General features: G+C 38.7%; 1 protein-coding gene across 5 annotated transcripts; it reads left to right on the top strand.

The window, feature by feature from the left end:
* Nucleotides 1-6: 6 nt before the first annotated feature.
* On the top strand, nt 7-24314 carry LOC137585808 (diacylglycerol kinase theta). 5 transcript variants are annotated; one of them, XM_068301765.1, is made up of 18 exons: nt 7-352; nt 2656-3971; nt 9874-9953; nt 10027-10129; nt 10705-10811; nt 10873-10957; nt 11030-11230; nt 11751-13334; nt 13825-14073; nt 14137-14563; nt 14623-14944; nt 15016-15245; nt 15310-15458; nt 15547-15816; nt 16527-16812; nt 16879-17035; nt 17109-17216; nt 18697-19877. In XM_068301765.1, exons 2-18 carry the CDS (start codon nt 3860-3862, stop codon nt 18934-18936), a joined length of 4710 nt encoding a protein of 1569 aa, XP_068157866.1. In that variant the 5' UTR covers nt 7-352; nt 2656-3859; the 3' UTR covers nt 18937-19877. The 5 variants fall into 5 exon arrangements, with proteins under 5 accessions (XP_068157866.1, XP_068157867.1, XP_068157868.1 ...); XM_068301766.1 differs by having other exon boundaries at nt 8-352; nt 15547-15726; nt 18697-19876; XM_068301767.1 differs by lacking the exon at nt 18697-19877 and adding an exon at nt 20496-24314 and having other exon boundaries at nt 12-352; nt 15547-15726.

The following is a 24314-nucleotide window of genomic DNA, read 5'->3' as shown; positions in this document are numbered from 1 at the left end:
CTGGTGCTGGCCGAGAAATTTTTCATTCAGAGCGCACCATCGTCTTCACCCAAGCACAAGCACCACACAGCCAGTCAGCTAGGTGTGCTCTTCCGTACGTTACGGGTTACGGGGCACTGGCACACACACCAAGAGAAAGAAGAAAAATTTTCACACACACTCACAAAGCCAATCAAAAAAAATATAAAACAAAAAGAAAAATGTACAAGAAAAGAAGAAAAACTTAAACAAAAAAAGAGTTTTGTGCGCTAGAAAAAATAAAGAGTGCTAAAGGAAACAAATGCATAGACTCGAAAATTAAAAAAATGAGATTGTGTGTGTGAGTGCAAGTGGAAACCGATGATTCTGAAACGTAAAGATTGTGAAAATTTCGGAAAAAGCAAAAAAATTTCAACAGCAGCAACGAAAAGTGTTTTGCAAACAATTTTTTGCAACTTGAAATTTAATTTCTGCTAGCAAAAGTCTGGTCTTGGCGAAGTCCAAGTCCAGGTCAAAATATATTTGTGGTACATAAAATTCCTACGTGTCTCTGTATGGGTTTGTGTGCGAGTGTGTGTGTGTGAAAATTACGTTGTCATATGTGCAAAGTTCATGAGCGTAGGCGTCAACTCGGAAAATTGCTTCAAAAAAGAAAGAAAAGAGAAAAAACGAAAAGGAAAAAAACCAAAAGTTCAACTCAAGTGCTTATTCTACGTTATTTTTTTTTTTTTTTTGCTTTCGCCCATTTCACAAGTGTTTAGCAATGAAAAATCCAAAGACAAGGCCTTTCTCTGTATACATATAGCGATATATAACTCTGTGTGTGTGAGTGTTTCTGTATGTGTGTGTGTGTGTTTAAGGAGTGGGAGAAGGCAAAGGAATCAACTTTGGCCAGCCAGGAGCAGCCGCGCCAGTAAAGAAAGAAGGAAAGGAAAAAAAAAAATTCTCTATCTATTGCGATTTGCTCATGCGGCCCCAAAAGAGCGAAGCGCGCAGCATTGCCAAGAGGATAGCGGGGGGAGGGAGGATAGGGCATCAAAATAGGGAACGCGGGAGACATGGAGCGTGTGTGTGTGTGTGTGGAAGGGGGCATATGGGCGCCACCAGCCCCATCAGCCAGGCAGTGGGTGCGAAGTACTGCTACTGCTGCGTTGTATATACATACAATATGTACTTGTGTATGTACGGATATATGTACATATGTATGTATGTTTGTACGATGTTTGTTGCCGAATTCAAGTGGGGCCAATCGGGGCTAGCTGCCGCTCATCTAGCATCTTCCAAAGGCATCATAAATAATTTTCGCTTTTCGCTAAATGCAAACAATAATAATTTGTTGCTTTTTTGGGGGAGGGCGGTAGACCCATAAGAAGCCGCAAAGTTTTCCATTTACCATCGACTACCTCACCCAGTATTAGTGCCTATACCTCACCCTTTTGCCATTTTCTTTCAAATTGTTTCTCCCCTTTCTTTGCCTTGGTGAAAAACTTTGCATTTGTTGCAAAAATTCGTGATTTATCCTTCAACTTGGCCAGTTTTTCTTTACGTGTGTGTTTTATGTGTGTGGCTCTCTTTTATTTTTACAGTGCGTGCGTATGTGTGTGTGTGTGTGGTGAGTTGGGGTCTGCGCATGTCGTGCTTGTTGACCAGAGTCAGGACAGGACATGGACTAGGACTTCAAATGGACTATATCCACGTCGACAGGCAAAGGCAACTTTGCGTCAAAGTGTCCCTTATATATGGGTTATTATCATGAAGTTGGAAAATTTCGAGAGCCCGACTGAGTTCTCTTATGATATAATGGTGTGGATTGGTGTCCTTGGACAGGACATTGACCAATTAGCTGCTAAAACTAACATGTTGCATACTTTGAGGCTTCTGGCAAAGCATAAAACCAGTTTTTAATTTTTTTGCCGTTTTTCTTTGTACAAATATGAGAAAGTTTAATGCAATCTCTCCCCATTCTGTTATCTTTCTCTCTGTTGTCTTGTCGCTCTTTCTCTCTTTCTTTCCCCATGTCTTGAAATTATTTCTCTTATGAGACACGCTGTTGATATCATATTTTCGCTACTTCTATTATTATATTGATGTCTACTACTACTTTTTTTATGTGGTCTAAAAATAATGGGTAATTTGTGTTTTTTTTTTTTTTGTGGGATATTTTGTAATTTGGCCAGACTCACCACACACATGACGCGCACAGTTTTTCTCTCTGGTCTCTCTCTCTCACTGTTTCTGTCTCAACAGTTTTCCTCCTTTTGCTCCCTGTATTGTGCTCTCTCCCGAAACTCCTGTTCGTGTGGATTTTATTATCTGGAAACTTTTCCTTTTGTTTGCTTGTACATATATATGTATATACATAAGTGTGTGTATGTTTGTGTGTGTGCGGGATAGGTGAAGAGGTGGGAAATGGAAATTTGATGGTGCGGCGCCCACGTACCACAGAAGAGACCAAGAAAAAGAAAAGCAGAAAAGACAAATCAAAAGAGAAAGATTTTCGTTGCTGCTGTTTTAATAAAATACAAAACACAAAAACTACCAAAACGAACGTAAAATAAAAACCAAAAAGACCGCCTGCAGTGTGTGAAAACTTGAAACATCCAAAAGCCAAAAAACAAAATGAGAAATGCATAAAAATCTTTATCTATATATATTTTGTTCTGTTAACACTTTTAGACCAGGCGCAAACCAACAAAAAAAGTCTCCATTATAAATTGTAAATAAGCAACTAAAAGTATAACAACAAACACTCCACCAAATCTAAAAGAAAAAGCAAACCTTGAAAAAACAAAACAAGAAATCTACAACAAAACAAAAAAGTAATTAATATATTATTAAAGGAAAAATTCGAAACGCTTATTAAACCCATACAACAACAACAACAAAATATGCATAATTCAACCTAAAAATGTTATTATACATACTTAATATGTATATAGAAATCAATAAAATCTACTATTAAATGACAACTTAGCCTTCAACAACAACAACTACAGTAACAACCAACCAACAAACAACAAATGCAAACCAACAGGCAACATTAAAATTTTATTGCAATTCCAACAACAACAAAAAGGGGCAAGTGAATTCCGGCAATCAAATGTCTGGATAAATTAGCAACCAAGTTGACCAATGGATGAAAATGCAGCCGTCGTCGTCGTCAGTCTTGTCGTCGTCGTCGTTGTCCTCCATTTGTCATCGCTATTGTCAGCAGCCGCAGCACAAGCACAAACCAGAGCCACAGCCAGAGCCAAAGCCAGAGTCAGAGGAGCAGCCATCCGTCAGGAATCAAGAAGAAGCTGTCCATCAATACCATTGCCAGCAGCAGCAGCAGAAACAGCAGCAGGCACAGCACCAGCAGCAGCAGGCAAAACTGCTGCCAAGACACGCCTACTATCGTACGCCTACTTTGGCTCTGCCAAATTTGGCATTGACCAGCCAAAGATCAAGATCTCGTTATCAGATATCAACTGTGCCTCTGCCTGGCCCATTGGCATCGGTTGTGGCATAATTTGCACCAGCTTCCGTTAGTTGGTGGCAATTTTTGGCCGATTGATTCAAAAAAAAACAAAGAAATATATACAAAAACACAGAAAAAGAAATTCTAAAGGAGTGCCATAGTGGCGCACTCCCATCTAACTATTAGAGATTCCTCAATAAGCATAACACCAATAATAATAATAATACATAATAAAAATAATCATCAAAGCCAAAACAGAATAACCGAAATAACAAACAACAGCAGCAACAACAACAACAACAACAGCAGGAAACGTTAAACAAATCGCACAAGTCCTGGGCAAAACGGAACGAAAATATACGTTACCGTTAGGTTAGCCCGTGAGAACCGTTGCAGCGATAAACGATACCAATAAACAAAATGGCGGATGGTGGGCATTCATTTGTGAAGAAGACATTTCATAAGCCAACATACTGTCATCACTGCTCCGATCTACTGTGGGGCCTCATCCAACAGGGCTATATATGCGAAGGTGAGTACTTGTTGATAGGAATATCATTTGCAATTGATTCTCAAGATTAAATATAGAAGGGATCATAAATTTGTTTTGAACTCAGTTTAAGGCGTATTAAGGACAGTTCTCTTTCAAGGATCTTTAGTAATCATTTCTTATAAAGTATTTCATTTCTGATCTTCTTTCCTGGCTGGTATTCCAGCCCTTATTTTGACAATGTGGTTTACTCTTATGATCTATTAGAAGTATTGAAAATTTTCTAGTCAACTTTTGTGATACATAAATAAGACGATTCGCTTATTACAGCCACCCCTTGTGATCCAATTGAATTCTATAGACAGCTGTGACTGTGATAAACCTCGAATTTCCCTTCTTTTTTCTTCCCATCAAGCCCTAATTAATGAGCGCTAACCATATGAAAAAAAAATCCAAAACGCCAACCAAATATAAAAATAAAATAGTTGTATAGTTTTGAAAATACATTTTAAATTGCCATAAAGTGAAAATAAACACTGGCAGAGCTTAAGCATCGTCACTAGCCAACGCCACATGATCAATACCAAGGGGTCATTTCTGGCTGGCAGCGAACAACTTCATCATTGCCGCCGACAACAACAAGAACAGCCTTTCGAACATCACGATGCTATTTGTGGCCAAAAGTGTGCGCTTTTGAACTTTTCCAAACTGTGTGTGTGTGTGCGTGTATAGATGGCTGGCATGACGCGAGCACTGGCACTGGCTAAAGGCACTGGAGGCACAGGCATATAGCAATAGCTAACAAGTCCAACTACGTCATAGCCGTCCGCGCCACAATTCCCAATACATTGTGGGGCATGAAAATCTATAAAATTGAAAAAGGCACAAAAAAAAAAAAAAAAAACCCAATCCGAAACAATTTCAAATCGAAACAAAGGCCCCAAAAGGCCAACTGACTCTCCCAATTGGAAGCGTGTTAAGCGCCTCGCGTCAATTTTTTTTTTTCTTTTTGTTTATTTGTTCAGTCGCCTTCGTTTAGTTTGGTTTCTGTTCCGTTTGGATTGGTTTCGTTAGTTAGTTGTTTTTGTTCTTGTTGTTGTTGCCATTATTATAATTATCGTATATCGACTTTTTGCGCAAATTGTTTACAGTTTTCAAAAGCGCGCGCAGCTCACGCGGCTGCCTTAAAAGTGATCAGCCGTTTCGCCAATTAGCTGTCAATTGCCCCGAGATAGGCGACCTTTTAAAGAGGAAAACTTATTTCCATTTAATAGTATTCAACAGTATATCAAAATTTAATAGAAGTTTGCTGCCTTTGCGACTTTATTTATGAAGTACAATCTTACAAGTTTCACGGAAAACTTTATTCTATAAAATTATTGATAAATATTGTGAGAAAGAATAAACATTCTTAAATCTTGAAGACTCTTTGATTGCGTTATTGCAAGCTGGATGAAAAGTACAATTATTCGTTGCATATCCCCAGGCGTTAACGTTCAGTATGCAATTATCACGCATACGTAACGTTGACAAAGTGACTCTGGACGAACAGATTCAAAGCGTTGCACTAATTGAGTTGCATATTTAATTGCACTTTGTCGACAATGAAATTGGGATTCTCTGTGTGTAACGTGTGTGTGTGTGTGTGTGTGTGTGTGGGTGAATGTATGAGTAACGAAAAAAATATCCAACCAAAAGAGAGAAAAACCAAAGCCGAAGCTAAAGCCTCAGCTCAGTTGCCTACGCTCCCGAAACTAGGTCAAATGCGAAATGCACTCTCACTCGCTCGCTCAACCCACCCCACCACATAACACAAACATGGAACAGGCTGGCCGCAGGCAACATTTCAATTGGTTTTTTTTTTAAAGGGAAACGCAGGCGAATTGCAATTGCAGCAGCATGAGCAACATGCAAGAGCAGCAGCAGGTGCGCAGAAAACTGAAATTGGATGCATAAGTGTGTGGGTTGCCGGTTGGCTTTGCCTCGTTCTCACTTTCACTCGCTTTGCCCTTCGCCTTCTACAAACATACACCCCTCCACCGTCCCCCTCCTTCTTTATCAATTCACACCCATTGCGACCTCCCTCTCGCTCTTGGTATATTTTTTTTTTTTGCTGCGGTTGTTGTTGCTTTGTCTGCTGTCACACCCTTCCCTTCGCCATTACCCCCTCGAAATCCAGCCTCAACTGTTGCCCCTGCCGATAGCAACGAAGGGCTAAAAGTGCGTCATCAATGGCCGCCATGGAAAAAGCGGCGGTAGCAACCGCGGAACAGAAACTGAACAGATCTGAAAATTGGCCCCACATACATAGAGAGGCGGGAACCAATAATTGCCTCCTCGTTTCCCTTTTGTCTGTTGCTGTTCTCGTTGTCGTCGTTGTTATACCTCAGCGCACTATTCATTCATAACCAAATTGAAGGCACTGAATGGAAGGTGTATGAAAACTTTTTCGCCTTGTCGAAGCTTTTATGCTTTAGGTCTAATGAAATTAATCAATAATAGTTTTACATACATATATTGTTCATTATTAATGCATTTCACATGAATGAATGAAAAATGGGTCATGTGAGGCATAGTGTTCCCAAACATTGTTAAGCGTTGATATCAAATCCACCCAAAGTAATATTTTGTTTGCTTTTTGTTAGTAAACGTTAAAAAATGCTTAAATATGTATTTTTGTTGATGATAAATGTCATTGGTTGATGCAGCAGCTTTCTTATCTAGCTATAAGCTTGAATATAATTCAGTTGTAGTTGTATGAAAGCAAAGTAGGGTGAGATGCTGGAGATTTATCCTTGACTGTTGCCACCATGTCCTTAAATGCATACATTTCATTCATACAAAGTGGGCTTCAAGCGGTGTCGCCTACATCTCTCTATTGGGCAATTGTTTTGTGGGTGCTGCAACTGTAATTGTATTTATGTTTTTGTTTTGTCTGTGTTTCTATTTCTATTTCAAGAAGGGGCTAAAAATAAATCACTTGCAAATTGTAGTTGAAATTGTATTTTGTTGTTGATGTGAAAAGTTAGTTGGATTTTTGGCTTGTTAGTTAGTGTTGGTTTGTTTGGTTGCGTGGTCGGATATTTTATAAAATTTTATTCATGTGAATCTCTTTGCATATAATTTATATAGTAGCACAATCAAGTGTATCTATGTATAGTATGTTTATTTCTGTATGTCAGTGTGCGTGTGTGTTTGTAGCTTGCGCGTCATTTGAACATTTGGCTTACTATGCTATGACATACAACAAATGTGGCAATGTCGGTGAATGCGTCACATTTATAGATATGATTTACACGTTTGCATGAGATACACACTTGTACATACATATAATTTTATTAAATATTCTCATCTATTTATACCTTGCAACCATAGAGTAAGAAATGTTCTATGCAATAGGCAGAAAGAAGGTTTCTTATCCCCCCAAAAAATCAAATTTAGATTTACTCTTGATTAGCATTAAGAGCCAATTCAATCTAGACATCTGTGAAGATCTAGTTTTTAAAGTCTATAAAAACCAAAGTCATTAAATTTATTAAGAAGAATTGCATATATATTCTTTCCATTAAAGAAAAAGAAAACCAATTTTAGAGACAATTTCATTTTACACTATTTAATGTATCTGAATCTTAGATGTAATAGTGAAAAATAAACATTTTAGAGTTTCTTCTTAGGAATATCTACAATTAGAGAAGCTCCAAATCGTTTTCATGTTCCTGTTACTTCAATATTCTTCTGTTAATTTAGGAGTGAATAAGATTAGTTAATTGTCTTTAATAATGATACTTCTTAGAGACTCCTTATGGAAGAGGACTTTCCATTATAAGGTCTCTAAAAAAGTTAAGAGGGTGTATATACGTCGTTGCTACTTCATGTTGCTAGAGCGTCTCGTGTCTGCTCAAATCGTGGATTTCAGTTAAAGAAGTTGACTTCTTCTTTTCGTCTTTTTTTTTTTTTTAGTTGTATAACTATCACCGGGGGCAAATATCAATTTTAATTGTTTCTTATTGTACTACGCATGTCAACTTGTGCGTATACAATTGCCCTCAATTTACAAATCCCCCCGCTCTCTCTCATCTCTGCCATACTGGCAACTCCTCATCCTCTAGATATGTATGTATATGTGTGTATAAGTATGTTTGTTTGTAAGTTCTATTTGTGTGCTTCTTCTTTTGTTATTCTTCGTTTTATCTCAAAGTCAAAAGGAATGTTAAAAGTAAAAGTGTGTTGAGTTTCAATTCAGAAATTCCCCACACGCAAAAAAGGAATAACAAAAATGAACGCACCATTTAGAAAATTTCCCATGCGTTGGCGTTGGCGCTGACGTTGACTGAGGCAGCGACGTTCACTGCGACTGCGACGATGGCTGCTATTTTGCTTATCTGCACAAAATAGAGGCATCCAAATTGTTATTTTAACTTAATTGCCAAAGTATATACAAAACCAAATAAATATATGTCTGTAACTCCCCACGGCTTGAGATTGTAACCGTTTTTTCTAGCCTACTTTTCTGCTCTTTTGCTTTCAATGTGAATTCTCTTCGTTACTCTCTTTCGCTTTGTCCTGACCCACAGGGCGTATACACACATCTGTGTATCTGTATGTATGTATACGCCACGTTGGCTCAGCTGTTGCTTTTAACAATTTTTGCTTTCGTTTCGTGGGGGAGGTGGTGGGTGGTTGTTGCGACCTCCGTTTTGGCCAAAAAGGAATTCCAAACAACAAAATATCATCTTACAATTGCATTTAAAGTCCATGGCAGTACGCCCCTCTCTCTCTCTCTCTCTCCCTCGCCCTCTCTGAACCTCTTTCTCTCTCTTTCTTGCTTGCTGTTCACTTTTCCGCTGCCGTTTGGTTATTCTGGTATATACATTTATATATACATATATATATTTTTTTTTTTGTTATTTATACAAGCAACTGAACATGGCATTCATGAGTTCATTCATGACGTCAGAGAATGCCTCAGGTCAGCGGCCTAGTTTTCTTCATTGCTGCACACAAAGATAATTATGCATACATACGCACAAACATGTGTGTCTCTCTATCTCTCTGTGTGTTTGTATGCACAAAAGTTTGTCTATATGTAAATACAACTTTTACGCAATGCTAAAAATAAAACTATGATATCTATGTTCAGCTGGCATTAGTCCATACTTACATGCACTGATGTGCCTGGGTTTTAGTTTCCTTCTCCTCATATGCATATTCACATGGTATATATGTAGTTACATACATATGTATGTGTGTATGTGAGTTGAGGTTAGGGGAAACGAGGTTCGTTTCCGGTCCACTTCGGTCAGGTTGCATTTGTGAGTGAATTTGTGGATGAGCGCGTGGTAAGTGCGGATTGGGGTTGAGCTCTTTGTACGATGGCTTGCATTATTCTTTGCTTGGTTAGCTTTGGGCTTTTGTGCGTGCGCTTTTATATCCTTTAGTTCTACCCCATACCCCAAGTTGTGCAACTGCAGCCATCCCAGTCTCTCGCATTGGGGTATGCACCTCTCAACCATCTCTCTTTCTCTCTCTCCGTGTCTTCTTGACTCTCTTCAATGAATATGGTTTTAAATGTGTGTCCATGAACTCAACAACTATGAATGGCAGAGCACTTGGCAGAGCAGCTTGGCAATGACGTGCAGCCACCCAAAAATTGTGGGCTGGGCATGGGCATGGGCTAAGGTTGTTGCATTTGCTTTAAATGCCAATTTAGCTTCAACATAATAAAGAAGGAGACTTGCGTCCCTCTCCCTTGCGCTTTCTCACCTCTTCTTTTCTCTAAATAGCCTATTATTTGCCTGTTCCATTTAGATAAAGCCAATGACGTTTCTACAGTATTTAATTCTCTCACTTTATCTGGGGAAAAATTACAAAATAAAAAACAACTAAATGTTCTTTGCTCTTTCACCATTTTCATGTCTTTTCATTTCGTTTCTTTTTTTTGCAGTTTGCAACTTTATCATACACGAACGATGTGTCTCCAGTGTGGTAACGCCCTGTTCCGGCATCGCTCCATGTATTATAAAGGTAAGTAGTACATGTTAAATGTGAATGCAAAATGTCGTCTGTCATGATGTGTCATTGCAAAAAAAAAATACAGAATCCGGTCGCCCATTGTTGGTCCGAGCCAACACATCACAAGAGAAAGTTCTGCACAGTTTGCCGTAAGCGATTGGATGAAACGCCAGCGGTGCATTGTTTAGGTAAGTGACAAAATGTCCCAGGTGTCGTCTATTCAAAAAAAAAAAACAAAAACAATGAAATAAAAAATAAAATGAATAAGAGAACCATGTCAATCAGCAATACGTTATGTGCACTTTTGTTGTCTCTACCGAGTGCTGACATTTCGGAATGGCCCTAAAGCCATAAGCCACATTCCACTCGACTAAAACTCTGAAAATTAAATAGGAATAGTTCTTTAAAATGCTGAGATATTGCAATTAGCTTTACCCAAAGCAAATGCCCATAATTTTTTTGGAGACTTGAAAATACTCAAAAAGATCAGAAAGTATTCGTTATTTAGATATAGAAAGAATATCCTAAAGTCCAGTGAATTATTTATGTATATATAGTAGACAGAAGGAGTACTAATTCCATTCCTAAAATGCATAAAAACTTCCCCTTCCAAACTGTTGTATTCAACATTATTTCTTTAATTTTTCTCTTTGTCTATCTAAGATTTAGGAGTATTTTAAAGTCACTTTAAACAATTTTATAGTAATTTTGGGGGTAACTCTTCAAAATTTACATATTAATACTAATATTATACATTTCACAGTTTGCGAATATTTCGCGCATATTGAGTGCCAAGATTTTGCTGTGCCAGATTGCACTGAAAATGCAACATATGTGCCCGGCAAAGAGCTGCTTAATGTGAAGCATCAAGTGAGTGCTATTTGGCCGTCCGTGATCCATTTCATTCTAATTGATTTTTGAATATTTATAGCATCATTGGCGAGAGGGTAATCTGCCATCAACGTCCAAATGTGCTTACTGCAAGAAAACCTGCTGGTCTTCAGAATGTCTTACTGGTGAGAAGAAGAAAGGAAATCCTTTTTTTCAACATTACGAATTCATTTTTGTTTCTCTCTCTCTTGTCTTAGGCTATCGCTGTGAGTGGTGCGGCATGACCACTCATGCCGGATGTCGCATGTACCTGCCAACCGAATGTAATTTTGGTATTCTACAACCTATCTACTTACCTCCGCATTCAGTCTCCATACCACGTACTGAGGTGCCAATTGAGGCGATCATTGGCGTTCAAGTTAAATCGAAGACGACGCTCGTGCGCGATTACTCGTGTCGTAAGTACTAACTAGATTCGTTACCGTGTGGATATTTTTGTTGGAGTCCATCCAGCATTGAGCAGGTCGAACACACTTCTGAGTCTATAGCCCAGCCCACAGCCCAGCCCAGCCCAGCTCAGCTCAGCTCACTCACTCACTATTACTCACCCAAAAACAAAAGAAAAAACCAAAAAAGAGAACGTTGCATCAGCTCTCGATGTTGTGCAGACCCTCACACCCAGTCACACACACACACTCACTTACAACAAATTCAAGCCATCAAAGCTCGACATCAAATCAAATCCAGCTCATCCATTGATCATTTCGTCAGACAGCCCACAGCTCTCTCTGTCTCTCTGTCTATCTCTCACTTTCTTCTCTTTATATTATTATCTAAAATTATTATTATGGTTTTCTAGCCAAGGTTTGGCATATAATTTTTTATTTATTTATTATTATTCTTTTGTGTTTATTTAAATGTTTCGTTTTTGGTTTGATTTGCGTGCGTGTGTGCCGCTGCACCGCTAATGCCCGGCAGCCAGTCCGGATCTAAGTGTCGGTCCAGGTCCTGGTCCTGGTGCCTGTCCTGGGCCAAGCGCAGCTGCCGCGGCGGATGTTTGCCTGAGGGAGCTGCTCGAGCTTCACAGGCAACGTCTAGAACAATCGAAACAACATTTTCTACTTTCAACGCCGCCCACGCCCACTTCATGTGGTTCCATCTCACTGTGCGTATCACCCACTCCCTCCCTGACAGTGGGCGAGACGACCAATGAGTTGGTGCCCTTCGATGATGCGGAACACGAGGATGAGGACGAGGACTATGAGACGCAACGGCCAACGGATGTTGCCACCGAAGAGAATGATAATACCACGGAGCACGATAGTGCCTTACAGATGACAGCATCGCTGCAGAAGTCGCCGTCGGCCAATTCCTCGTTGCATCTGCTCTATACCAGTCTATTCCATAGGCTGGGCCAGGGACGCAGACGACGCAAACGACTTGGGGTCTCACAGAGCGAGGGAGACGATGAGGACGAAGTGGATGGTGGTGTCTGTGATATTAGCGGTGGCGATCTCAGCGATGAGTACGATCACTGCGATGTGGCCCTGCGTAGGCGCACAGGGCGTCGCCAGCCACGCGACGTCAGCGAGACCGACTATCATGGCGATGTGGAGCTGGAGACGGCACCGCGGGAAAGCTGTTACGAGACCTCCGATACCGGCGGGGAGTTGACCAACACAGATGACCATGACATCGACTCAAGCATGAATCTGATTAGCAATCTTAGCTATAATAGTAGTAATAGTAACACCTCCAATGAGCAACGTAGGCCGACGGCCCGTTCTCGACCCAATGTCACTGCCACAGCCAGCGCTAGCGCCACATCGACTGCAGCCCCGCCCACAAGCACAGCCGCCCCTGCTTGTGCCGAGGCTAAGGCCTTAAGCGTTAATGCTGGCCGCAACCCAAAGACTGGGGCTCTCTCGAAGCCCAAGACCATACTCAGTGCGCCCAAGCACAAGGGTAAAGGCGGATCGGTTAGCTCGCCCAACTCCAGCGACTGTTCTTCGGCATCTCCGGCACCGGCAAGCGGCTCCATGACTCTGCAATTGTCACCGGTGGGCCGTAGTAAGTCGTTCCAGGAGCCCGGAGTAAGCGTGTCGCGTTACAAGAAGTACGGACGAGGTCTCTTCCAGCGACGTCGATCAAAGCGTTCACCCAAAAATGCCGGACCCGGCAACAAGAGCAACTACAGCCTGGATAGATTGTCTCAGAATATTGAGATCACCATACAGGATGAAGATGGAAACTATCAGCCATATGATGATAATTTCCATATGCTGGCACGCCGCTTGGATACCACCGATGCGGATGTGGAGGCGGATGCCTACGACGATGTGGAGTTCGAGGATCTGTATCTGGATGATCGGCCCAGGAGGCCTCGAGGCGTCGGTTTGAGCAGCGACGATCTAGCTATTGCCGGGGATATTAGTGATGGCGGCGCCAGCAGCCGATCACGCGCCAGCGACGGAACCGATAGCCATGTCCTGGGACGACTCCTGCGTCGTGTACGTGGTCTATCGGTGGGTTGGCGCAAACCGCGCCACCAGAAGCGCAGAGGTGATTAGGCTACCGCTCTCTTTCTCTCTCTCTCTCTATATATTTCTCTCTTTGTACTGTTTTGTCATATCTCGCTAACAGCCAACCGTTAGCCATGATGGTGACGGTTGTTGGTTGAGTCCTCGGACTTGTTTCTTAGTTTGGTTTGCTAACAACTTGTTTGTTTCTGTTTTTGTTTACTTTTCCTTTTTTTTTTTTGATGGTTATGGTTTTTAGTTTTTGTTTTCGTTTTTACCCTTAGTTTGAGCCAAGCTAATAAAAAAAACCCACTAACACCTTAACCATCTAATCAAGTACATGCCATACGATCGCACCATTTCGCATCATGTCACCCAAGATACACTCTAATAACAACTGCATGCTCATGTCTAACCCCGGAATTGCTTCAGTTACTACTACTACCAATACTAAACCCGCTACGGCTCCCCTTTTTTAATTTAGCCGGAGGAGATTAAGTAACATATGTTCTGATCTGTATCTGATTCAATAGCACGCAGCATTTCCGAGGAGTTCAGCAGTGGCGATACGCCCCGTTTCAAGGATGAAGAGTCGGCCAGCAAAACCGAGTCCGCTCATGGACAAAGCAGCGGCGGTACGCCTAGTGGAGGTGGCGGGGGAGCTGGCTCTGGCGTTGGAGGTGGTTCTACCCACTACAGGCCCGATTCGGCTGGACACAAGTCGGACAAATCTGAGAAGGACAAAGAGAAGAAGGACAAGGAACGCGAGGAGAAAGATATAGGTAAAGTATCAAACTGTATTTAAAAGGAGATTTTAATTCCATTCTCATTCCTTCCAATCACAGAAATGATCAAGGTATTCGATGGCAACAATTCTTTCCGACGCCAACAGTATCGTGTGATTATTGTGCAACGGACTTACACTCTGGAACAGCTTCTGACCACCGCATTGCGCGCTTTCCACATCCTGCGCGATCCGCAGGCCTTTTACTTGACCGATTTGTATGCCGCACCCGGTATGGAGGATACCCCACTATTGGATCCCACACCGGTTCTGAATCTAACGCACTTGGAGGGCAAACGACCGGCCATGTATCTTCGGTTTCACGACAAGGACAAGGGCTTTGTGCGTGTGTATCCTGGCAAATTGCAATGCTCACTGGAGGATCCCTATGTCAGTGTTCCTGTAGATAATAGCACAGTTATTAAGGACTTGATTCGCGATGCGTTGGACAAGTTTGGACTACAAGATAACCAAATACAGGATTATAGGTGAGTAGCTTCCCATCGTTTGTCATTCATCACTTGCTTAACCTTCTGTTCTGCTGTAGATGCTCCGAGGTGCTACTCGATCGTGGCGTTACCGAGCGCATACTCTCATGGAACGAACGCCCGTGGGATATTACAAAGCAACTGGGCAAGGATTCCATACGTCAAATGGAACTAATGCGTTTCTATATGCAGCATAAGCAGGATCCCCATGGACCCAATATTGCCCTCTTTGTGGGTAATCTACCCACTGGACTCTCACAGAGAAATTATGAGCAGATTCTTAACAAGTATGTTACGGACGAAAACAAGTTCATTAGCATTGGTCCCATCTATTACGAGTATGGATCGGTAGTTCTGACCTTTGAGGACTCGCAAAAAGCGGTAAGTTTTTACATCCTTGTGTCTTAGTGATCTGCTAATTCGCTTTACTTTCTTGTTTTCGGCCTATTTAGGTACGCGCATTCTACAATCTAAGGGAGACAATTATCGAGGACAAGAAATTGTTGGTTCTGCTGCTGCCCAATATTGAGCCCAGCATGGTTCCCTCCGATGTGAGGCCTCTGCTTGTGTTTGTCAATGTCAAGTCTGGAGGATGCCAGGGTCTTGAGTTAATATCGAGCTTTAGGAAACTGCTGAATCCGTATCAAGTTTTTGACCTGGACAACGGTGGACCATTGCCGGGGTAGACACTAGAGAATTTCATGTACTAAACAACAACTTTCTCATTTGATTGCCTTTCCTTTCAGCCTCTATGTATTCCGTCAGATCACCAACTATAAGATTCTTGTTTGCGGCGGCGACGGTACTATCGGTTGGGTACTTCAATGCCTCGATAATGTGGGTCAGGATTCCGAGTGTTCCAGCCCACCGTGTGCTATAGTACCATTGGGCACGGGTAAGTGCAGTTTTAAACCATCTTACCCCTTCAACTTTTCCGTCCTAGACTAAGTGTGTGAAAACACAAAATCCTTAATTATCGCTAGGCAATGATTTGGCAAGAGTTCTGTGCTGGGGATCCGGATATACCGGTGGTGAGGATCCATTAAATTTGCTCCGCGATGTCATTGAGGCCGAGGAGATCCGCTTAGATCGTTGGACCGTTGTCTTCCATCCGGAGGATAAGCCCGAAGAGCCAGCCATGAAGGCACCCTCTCAAACAACCGGTAAGAAGAAGAAGGCTCACCAAGCACATCTATCGCAACAAACCAATCAGCATCATCAATTACCGGCTCTGACATCGAGTGATATATCAGGTCATTTGGTGTTCCAAAATTCTTTACGTTCTCTTAACCGTTACACGAATATTCTCTACTACTACTACTACTACTATATACATAAATATATTGTCTATCCACCTACCCCCGATACCCCCACCTCCACCCCCCCTTGACTCCATCTATTCACCCTGAAATTAAAACCCGAGCGTTCCCCGATACTCGTTGTAATTTGAATTGTGTTTTTTTTTTTTTTGGCCTAATGCTGTAATATTATCTTATGCCTTAACCAAAATACCAAAAACCTATATAAAAATATCCCTTTATCAGGCTGGCTGTAAAAGTAAAAGCCTTTAAAAAAACCCTCGAAAAACCAGACCAAAGAAAAAATCGTTTTGTAGCTTATCCCACAAATTGGTATCTGATGATAAATGCTGTTTAGTTTCGATGTGTATATGATGATTACTCCTAGACTAAAGCTAAGAACTGCATGAACAACTTAGAATTAAGTATATGTATGTACATACAAAACGATTTGGCTAAACATTCAAGGAATTCGGGTAAGTATATCCAGAAAGTTCAGACACCAAATTGGCAAAGGGTAAACCAACTAATTGGCCTATATATCCATCTCGATGTTGTAAACTAAATGTTTCTAAATGCCATAAATGGATGTGTGATAGAGCTAATTGAATCATTTCGAACACTTGTCAGCTAATTTCGTAATTCTCAAATCGATTTAATATTAGGTGGTGCACAAAACGAGGATAACTCACAGATATTTGTAATGAACAACTATTTTGGCATTGGCATTGATGCCGATCTGTGCCTGGACTTTCACAATGCACGCGAAGAGAATCCCAATCAGTTCAATTCGCGTCTCCGCAACAAGGGCTACTACGTTAAGATGGGTCTACGCAAAATTGTTGGCCGCAAAACAGTCAAGGATCTGCACAAGGAACTACGTTTAGAAGTCGATGGCAAAGTTGTCGATTTGCCACCAGTCGATGGCATTATTATCTTGAACATACTAAGGTAAGAATTTACAAACCTAAGATATTTGAAACCTTTATTACAATCGGACAATTCTCTGTCTTGCAGTTGGGGCAGCGGTGCCAATCCCTGGGGTCCTGATAAGGACGATCAATTCAGCACTCCGAATCACTATGATGGCATGCTCGAGGTTGTTGGAGTCACTGGTGTTGTCCACTTGGGCCAAATACAATCGGGTATACGCACGGCCATGCGCATAGCTCAGGTAAGTTAAACTAACCATTAAGCCCATTTTAGATGTCATTTATCTAAATTAATTGCTTCAACATTTTCTTTAGGGTGGCCACATCAAGATCCATCTGAATACCGATATGCCAGTACAGGTTGACGGTGAGCCATGGATACAAAGTCCTGGAGATGTTGTGGTCCTCAAATCGGCTTTAAAGGTAAGCCCTGTCGTTTCGTTTCGTTTACTGCCTATCCCTTAGCCTCTGTGGCTTGCATGTCTCAAATGTTACTTTGAAACTTAAATTTTAGCATGAAACGCTTCTTATGATTAACAGGAAACAAAATTTCCCCCAATTATTATTTTATTTTCTGTATATAAATAAGGTTTTATTCTCTTATAAGACTTAAAGCACCAATTTCTCCCACAGAAAATGTTTAGTTAATTATATTATACATTTTTTTTTGTTTTTCTTTACATAAAAATCTATTTCTTTGCCACTCTCTACCTACGCTTTTATCACATTCTTCTTTAAAGTTAGAAAATCCATTCCCAAACTTCATCAGTAATTAACTTGACAAACAAATTGCAAATACAAATTACCAACAACAACAAACAGCAACAACATCATTTATTATAAGTGCAATTAATAGCAGTTTTTAATTTTTGATCTCTAGAAAAATTGATATGCAAATGCAGTTATGGCTAAAATAAATGGCAAAGCAACAAAAAATGACATGCCCTGAAATGCATGCTACACTTTTTCATATATATGTAGTTATTTGAGTGATTCATAGAAGATTTAGGATATTTAGAGACTTGGGTGAGGAGATATTGAAACTAGTTAATTAGGATTAAAGAGTCCAAGACTTTATTGCTTATAAATACAGTTTTAAACCGTTTTGACTTCCTTTGAGGCAGCTTTTAAAGTGAATTTGAATAATTTAAATAGTTCTTATGCAAGTCAAAGGGAAATAGAAAAAATCCTTTTTTAGAATTTGATAAAAAAAAATTGCGTAAATGTGTTAAAGATAGCATCGTTAGCATTGACAGATTAATCATTATCGTTCCACTTATTGAATCAGGATAAAAATTACACTTAAAGAGGGAAACTACAATGTACAATGTCTCCTTTATCGGTAAATATTTGTATGAAATTTTTGTATAGAAAACTATTGTAATAATAATGAGATACTTCAAATTGAATAAATGACAATAGCAGACAATTAAACTAACTATTAAGTAAAGTAACAAATTTTTCTGTATGTTCGATATGCGTGTTTTGTATGTTTTTTTTTTTCGTCTAGTATCAATAAAGCCCCTCTCCCTTCCCCCCCTTCGATTTGTTGTAATTTCATAGAGCACCTACAATATGTACACCCGTTCCGAATCCGATCCATGTAAACCTTAATATTTAGCAGCATTACCGAGCAAATTGTTGTGCATCTTTCATTTGTTAATGTCAGTTTTTTTCTTTGAATGGAAGAAAGATTACAATCAATGCAAAAGATATGCAATATGAAAAAAATATATACATATACAACCTGCAGCTAAATATATGAAAGATGAAACCTGTTTCTCTGTTTGTGTGACTGTGAATGTTTTGTGTGTGTGTGCGTGTGCGTTTGTCTTTGTCGTTCAATTTGTGTATGTGTATGTATGTCGCATTTGACTATGTGTGTATTTTATGCTACATTTAGGCCACCATGTTGAAGAAAACGAAGAGTAAGCGACGCCTCACAGAGCCGCATATATCGCCAGCGGTATTGAGTCTGTCGGTTACTGCTAGTGCCTCGGCATCACAATCAAGTTCACCGCAGCAACAGCAGCAGCAGCAGCAACAACAACAACAGCAACAATCGTCAAATGAGAATGGCGATAAGGATGCATCATCATCGTCAGTTGCTCCGCTGCCATCGCCTCATTTTGGCAGCACCTAGAGCTAGGCCTCCGCCTATACGTCCGGGCTGAGATATTGGTTTTCCTGTTTCTTTCCATAGTTGCCGCACCAAAAACCATAATCGCAACATTAAATAACAGTAATATTAATAATAATAGTAACAAAAGTAACGTGTAAACGAGTAACGTGTAAATGTAACGAGTAACAGAGAACACAAAGCAAAAACCAAAAAAGGAACGTTCTTAGAACTTATGCATATCCATAGAAGATTTCCAATTTATAGCCAAAATATTTGTACAAGAAACAAAGCTCCATTGCTAAGGCAACTTAATCCTTATCTTCCATAGCCAACGAAACATATAGCCTAAAAAAAAAAAAAAAAAAAAAAACAAAAATACGTACAAAAACAAAATTTAAAAACATTTTAAAAGCCAAAAATAGATAAAAACAAAACAAAAATATTTTAAACATTAATTAGTTCAACTTTAACATTGTTAATAAGCAAATAGGTGCAACCAGAATCTAAAAAAAAATAGGTACAGATCATAAAGAATGGTCGATAAGCTCTATCCGTTTGGAATATTTAAACTGAACCACCCAACAACAAAAAAAAAAGAGAGAAGATAGCAAGAAGAGACCAAAGATAAGAATAATGAAAAAAAAAACAACACCCACCCACTGCACAACTGAAAACAACCAAATATCAACTGTGACCACCGCTTTTGAATTTGAACTAGTAAAAACTAAAGCCACCACCAACACCACCCACACACCACCCAAGCCACTAGTCACCACACAGCAACAACTTGCGCCATTTTAACTTTTTTTGCCTTGATTTCTTTTTACTTTCCGTTCGTTTAGCTGCCCCTTTTTAATAAAGTGTGCTCACGGAATTACATTTTCTCTACACACTGCCAAGCGCCTAATGCTATGCTATATTTATTTTCTTAAACTGCAAGCTTTTGTAATCGAAATAATGAATATTATTCTCTTTTATGTTTCAATTTCTTTATGTTCATTTTGCATAATGCTTGATTTCCTTTTCTTTTTGATTTCAAAATCAATAAAGTAATTGCATTTTGCAATCATTTTAGCTATAGCGAAAAACTATTTAATGCAAAACAGTAAAGTTATTACAATTTCTACAAATAAATCAAATATTTGTTTATTTCTGTTAACTCTCGTTTTTCTTTCTCTATATTTCTACGTTGAACAAAAACCTAAACTCAATTCTTTTTCTCTTTTCAATCTTGTGCGCTCCTCCGATATACAAAACAAAAACATCTAACACAACCAACAACAACAACAACAACAACAATAAAAACCACAAAACACAACAATTATAAAAAAAAAAAAAAAATTTATATATATATATATAACTATCTATGTATATACGCTATGAATAATCCTTTAACCAACTTTCAATGCACCGGACGCTAATTTTAAATTTCAAATTTCTGGGTACTATCTCTCTAAATTGTGCACCCCAAAAAAAAAAAAAAAAAAAACAAAAACATTCGAACATCGAATAAAATTTATAATAATTGATAAATACCCACCAACAACAACAACAACAACAACACCACCAACCACATGTAGGCCACCATGCTGAAAAAGAACAAACTGAAGATGAAACGCCGCAACACGGAACCGACCATGCTAGTCGCTGGTTCTGCCACACCGCAACTGTCGCTGACCCTGCCGCCCAGTGTGGGAGAGGTCGGCGATGCCGCCGAAGCAGATGGCGGGCCAAATAACACGGATTTCTGAATATGGTATAGCGAGCGTCTGATTTAACGTGCTAATTCCAAAGAACCAGCCTAAAGAAAAACAAAAAACCCAAGGAAAGCAAAAAGGCAAACTCAACCCACAAAAAACGCCCACCCAGAAAAAACAGCCAACAACCATTAGCCATAGCCCTAGCCTAAAGTAGTCAAAGAACCGATGGCAACTCAAATCAAAAGCTCAAATCAAAATTAACACTAATATACATTACAAATATTTAAATATACATACATATATGTATATATAGACATACATATATATATCTGATAACTGAATGTATCTGAAAATGTATAAAGAATAGAATCCATCACATGCCAAACAAAAATCTAGAAAACCCAAACACACACAAAACCCATTCTCAAGTCTCTTATTAAGTACGTTAAATTCAAACAGCTCGAACACCAACAGCAGCAACAACAACAAAAGTAATAATAAACTAATGACACACAGACACACAAATAATATCTACAACGCTTAGAACCGTGAATATTCTTCAGTTTCAGCCGACAAAAGGATAAGGCGAACCAACAACAAGAACAAATCAATGAGAAAGTTTTAATCCTTATCACTCTCAGCAATAGTTTTTGAAAAAGTTGTAAGAAAAAAGAAAAGAAAATAACTAGGAAAATAGAAAATGAAAAGTTAAGAAATTCAAGTTCAATTATGTTCCTTCTCGTTTTGTTCCTAAGTAAGCAAAGCAACCGAGACAAATTAGTGATACCGTTAAAGAAAGAAAGAAAGAAAGTGATTGAAAGAGAGGTAGCGCAAACAGTAAAACGTTTTACGTTTGAAGCAAAAACAAAACAAAAAGTACAAAATTGTTAAAAAAAAAAAAAAAAACAAAAATTGTTTGTTATATATGTAACTAACAGAAATGAATGATTGAAAATGAAGAATAAGAAAAAAGAAAACCACTTGACATGACCTTAAACTTACCGGCTAGTCCTAAAAGAAAAAACCACGAAATGAACAACAACTCTGCACCTGTCCACCTGTCCCTGGGCTACAAAGGGACAACTGGACAAGTCAAACAAACACACACAAAAGCCTGGACATGTCTTGAGATAAAACTTACAACAGATGCGAGAAAATTCATACGAAACTGTACTCTTGGATTTCCACCTCCACGTCAATTGGGGGGAAAACAAGAGATGCAAATTGCATGGTTTTGTCATATTACCAATTGGGACGCAACAGTAACGACAATTCAAATACACTTATATTAGTAGGTTATTCAAAAAATAACGGAAAATACTTGCAGATGAGACTATTATGCCTAGCATATGGTTTATGATGTCGATGAGGTTTAAAGCAAAAGTCAATGTTTTAGTTAAAACAAAAGTTTGGAATGTGCAATTGGTATGAATTTTCTCCGCTATTGTAGGCAAACACAAAAATAAAAAAAAAAAACAAAAAACACTATTAAAACAAAACAAGAAAGGAAAAGGTAAAAGAGAAGAAAAAATTATAACGAATGCATTTTTTAAACGGATGAAATGTCGTCCAAACCCTTCGGTGTGCGGATGTGACAAATATTTCACTTGCATTTGTCTAAAAAAAACAAAAAAAACACAAAAACATTTTTCGGATTTTTTGTAAAATCCGCAAAAAAGAAAATGTAAACACAAAGAAACAAAACAAACAAAAAAAAAAAATGAAAAGAAAATCCGAAAACTACAATTTCAACTTAAAAACGCTTATAAAGAAAACAATTTTTGAAAATTTTATAACTAATTTTACATTACATCTTATGTAGAAATCACAAAAACCAAACGCTCAGGGAAGGGCCGAATGCGGATGTTCTGGCCAAAGCGTCAAAAGCACGGATATTCACCTGCGCAAGCGGCTCATCCCTAACACACTACACAACGTGGATGTGAGTAGATGTGGACATGAATATCCGGTTCCAAGTGAATTGTGCGGAATGCCCATAACTACTCATACCCACAAAACACAAGCATACACACACCCACACACTCAAATATAGATATATACAGATACATAAGCAGACAGGTTTTTTTTCTATACAAGATCCTTTCAAGACGCTGTTATGAAAACGCACGGAAATCGCATAACAGTGTAAAAATTTACATGCGCCATTATATATTTTGTTCGTCAATTAACAACAACAGGACGAACGAAATACAATTTGAGCTTATCACACACACTCACACACACATCATTATGTTCAGCAAATCACCTTGACCAGCTGCAATTAAGGGGCTCAGTGCTTGGGGTTAATCAGAATACACGCACACACACAACAAACGATTTCTGTGACTTTAAACAGCGAGTGGCCACATTCAGGCGTCAAAAAGCTGATTGCTATGTAACTAGCGCGTCAAAATGCCAATTCTTTGTTTCTCCCCCTAAATAACATGCAAGAAGAAACTTGAGGTTATCGTTTATTTTTTAGCCAACTTTTGGACTCCAACACAAGGAAACGTACACACACGCACACAGACACACGCCAAAGACTCTAAAACAAATCAAAAAGTGAAAATTTTTTCCAATTACATAGCTTTCTGCTTTTATATTCGAATACGTCTCAGAGATGTGGGATACTCGTTAAAACAAATTTTATTCGAATACTCGTATTCGAATCGATTAGCCACTAGCAATTTAAATTGCAGCTCGCAGGAGATTTGAATTATCCTTATCATTTCGTACAAAAATACACCAAAATGAACAAGAATACACAAACAACGTTTTTTACCACCTTCTTTATGTTTTTTAAATGTATTTCAAATAAAAAAACAAAAAACAAAAAAAAAACAAAAAAATGCTAGGGTAAGTTTAAAACAAAAACAAAGAAAAATTACTATAATATGCTATTCAAAGAAATCCAAAACATAATTACCAACAAAAAAGAATACCAACAACAACAACAACTAAAACAAAATAAAAATACTAATTATAGTAAATACATTGATGTAGTGTTAATTATAAGCAAAAACCGAAAGAACAAAAACAAAATAAAAACACATATAAAAATAAAAATGAAATGAAAATGAACAACAACAACAAATCCGTGAAAATTCCAGAGCCAAATACATAATTTGTTTCATGAATTGCCCGAGAAATTCAGTTTAAATGCAAAAGCAAAGCAAAAAGAAAAGAAAAGTCAACAAAAGAAGCAAAAAACAAACAAATATATATATACATATATATACAAACATTAAATGTACAAGTAACTATTTTTCTCTAAACAACCAAAACGTAAATTTCCACCATTTTTGCTCCACATTTAAAAGTAAACTCTATATGCAGGCAAAATGATGAATGAATAAATGTTGACAAAACAAAAGTGCAAGAAATTGTTTTAAACAAATGACAAACCAAAGAAACAACAACAACAAACAAGAACAAAAAAGCAGACTACGCATGCAAATATGGAATTTAATGTAAAATGTACAATAGCGTCGCTTTAAAGTCTATGAAACAAGAAAAAAAAAAAAAAAAAAAATGCGAAATGAAAAACCCGAAAATAAAACCCAAAATCCGTTTGACCTTACATCCGATATTCTTGTGACATACATAATGATACTAAAAGAAAATGAAACCAAAGAGAAAACACAGACACGAACGGAAAAATAAATGCAAAAATAAATGTAACTGACATAACAACAAAAA

The sequence above is a fragment of the Drosophila tropicalis genome, unplaced genomic scaffold (genome assembly GCF_018151085.1).
Source record: "Drosophila tropicalis isolate 14030-0801.00 unplaced genomic scaffold, ASM1815108v1 contig_878, whole genome shotgun sequence".
Classification (NCBI taxonomy): Eukaryota; Metazoa; Arthropoda; class Insecta; order Diptera; family Drosophilidae; genus Drosophila; species Drosophila tropicalis.
Note: the sequence above shows the minus strand (reverse complement) of the source record. Positions and strands in the feature narration are given on the sequence as shown.

What these genes read in the sequence shown, in the direction of transcription:
- LOC137585808 (XM_068301765.1), top strand. Translation starts at nt 3,860, where the DNA reads ATGGCGGATGGTGGGCATTCATTTGTGAAGAAGACATTTCATAAGCCA. An exon ending in ACAGGGCTATATATGCGAAG is followed by an intron (nt 3,972 to 9,873) that starts GTGAGTACTTGT and finishes TTTTTTTTGCAG; the next exon opens with TTTGCAACTTTATCATACAC. An exon ending in ACGCGAGGAGAAAGATATAG is followed by an intron (nt 14,074 to 14,136) that starts GTAAAGTATCAA and finishes TTCCAATCACAG; the next exon opens with AAATGATCAAGGTATTCGAT.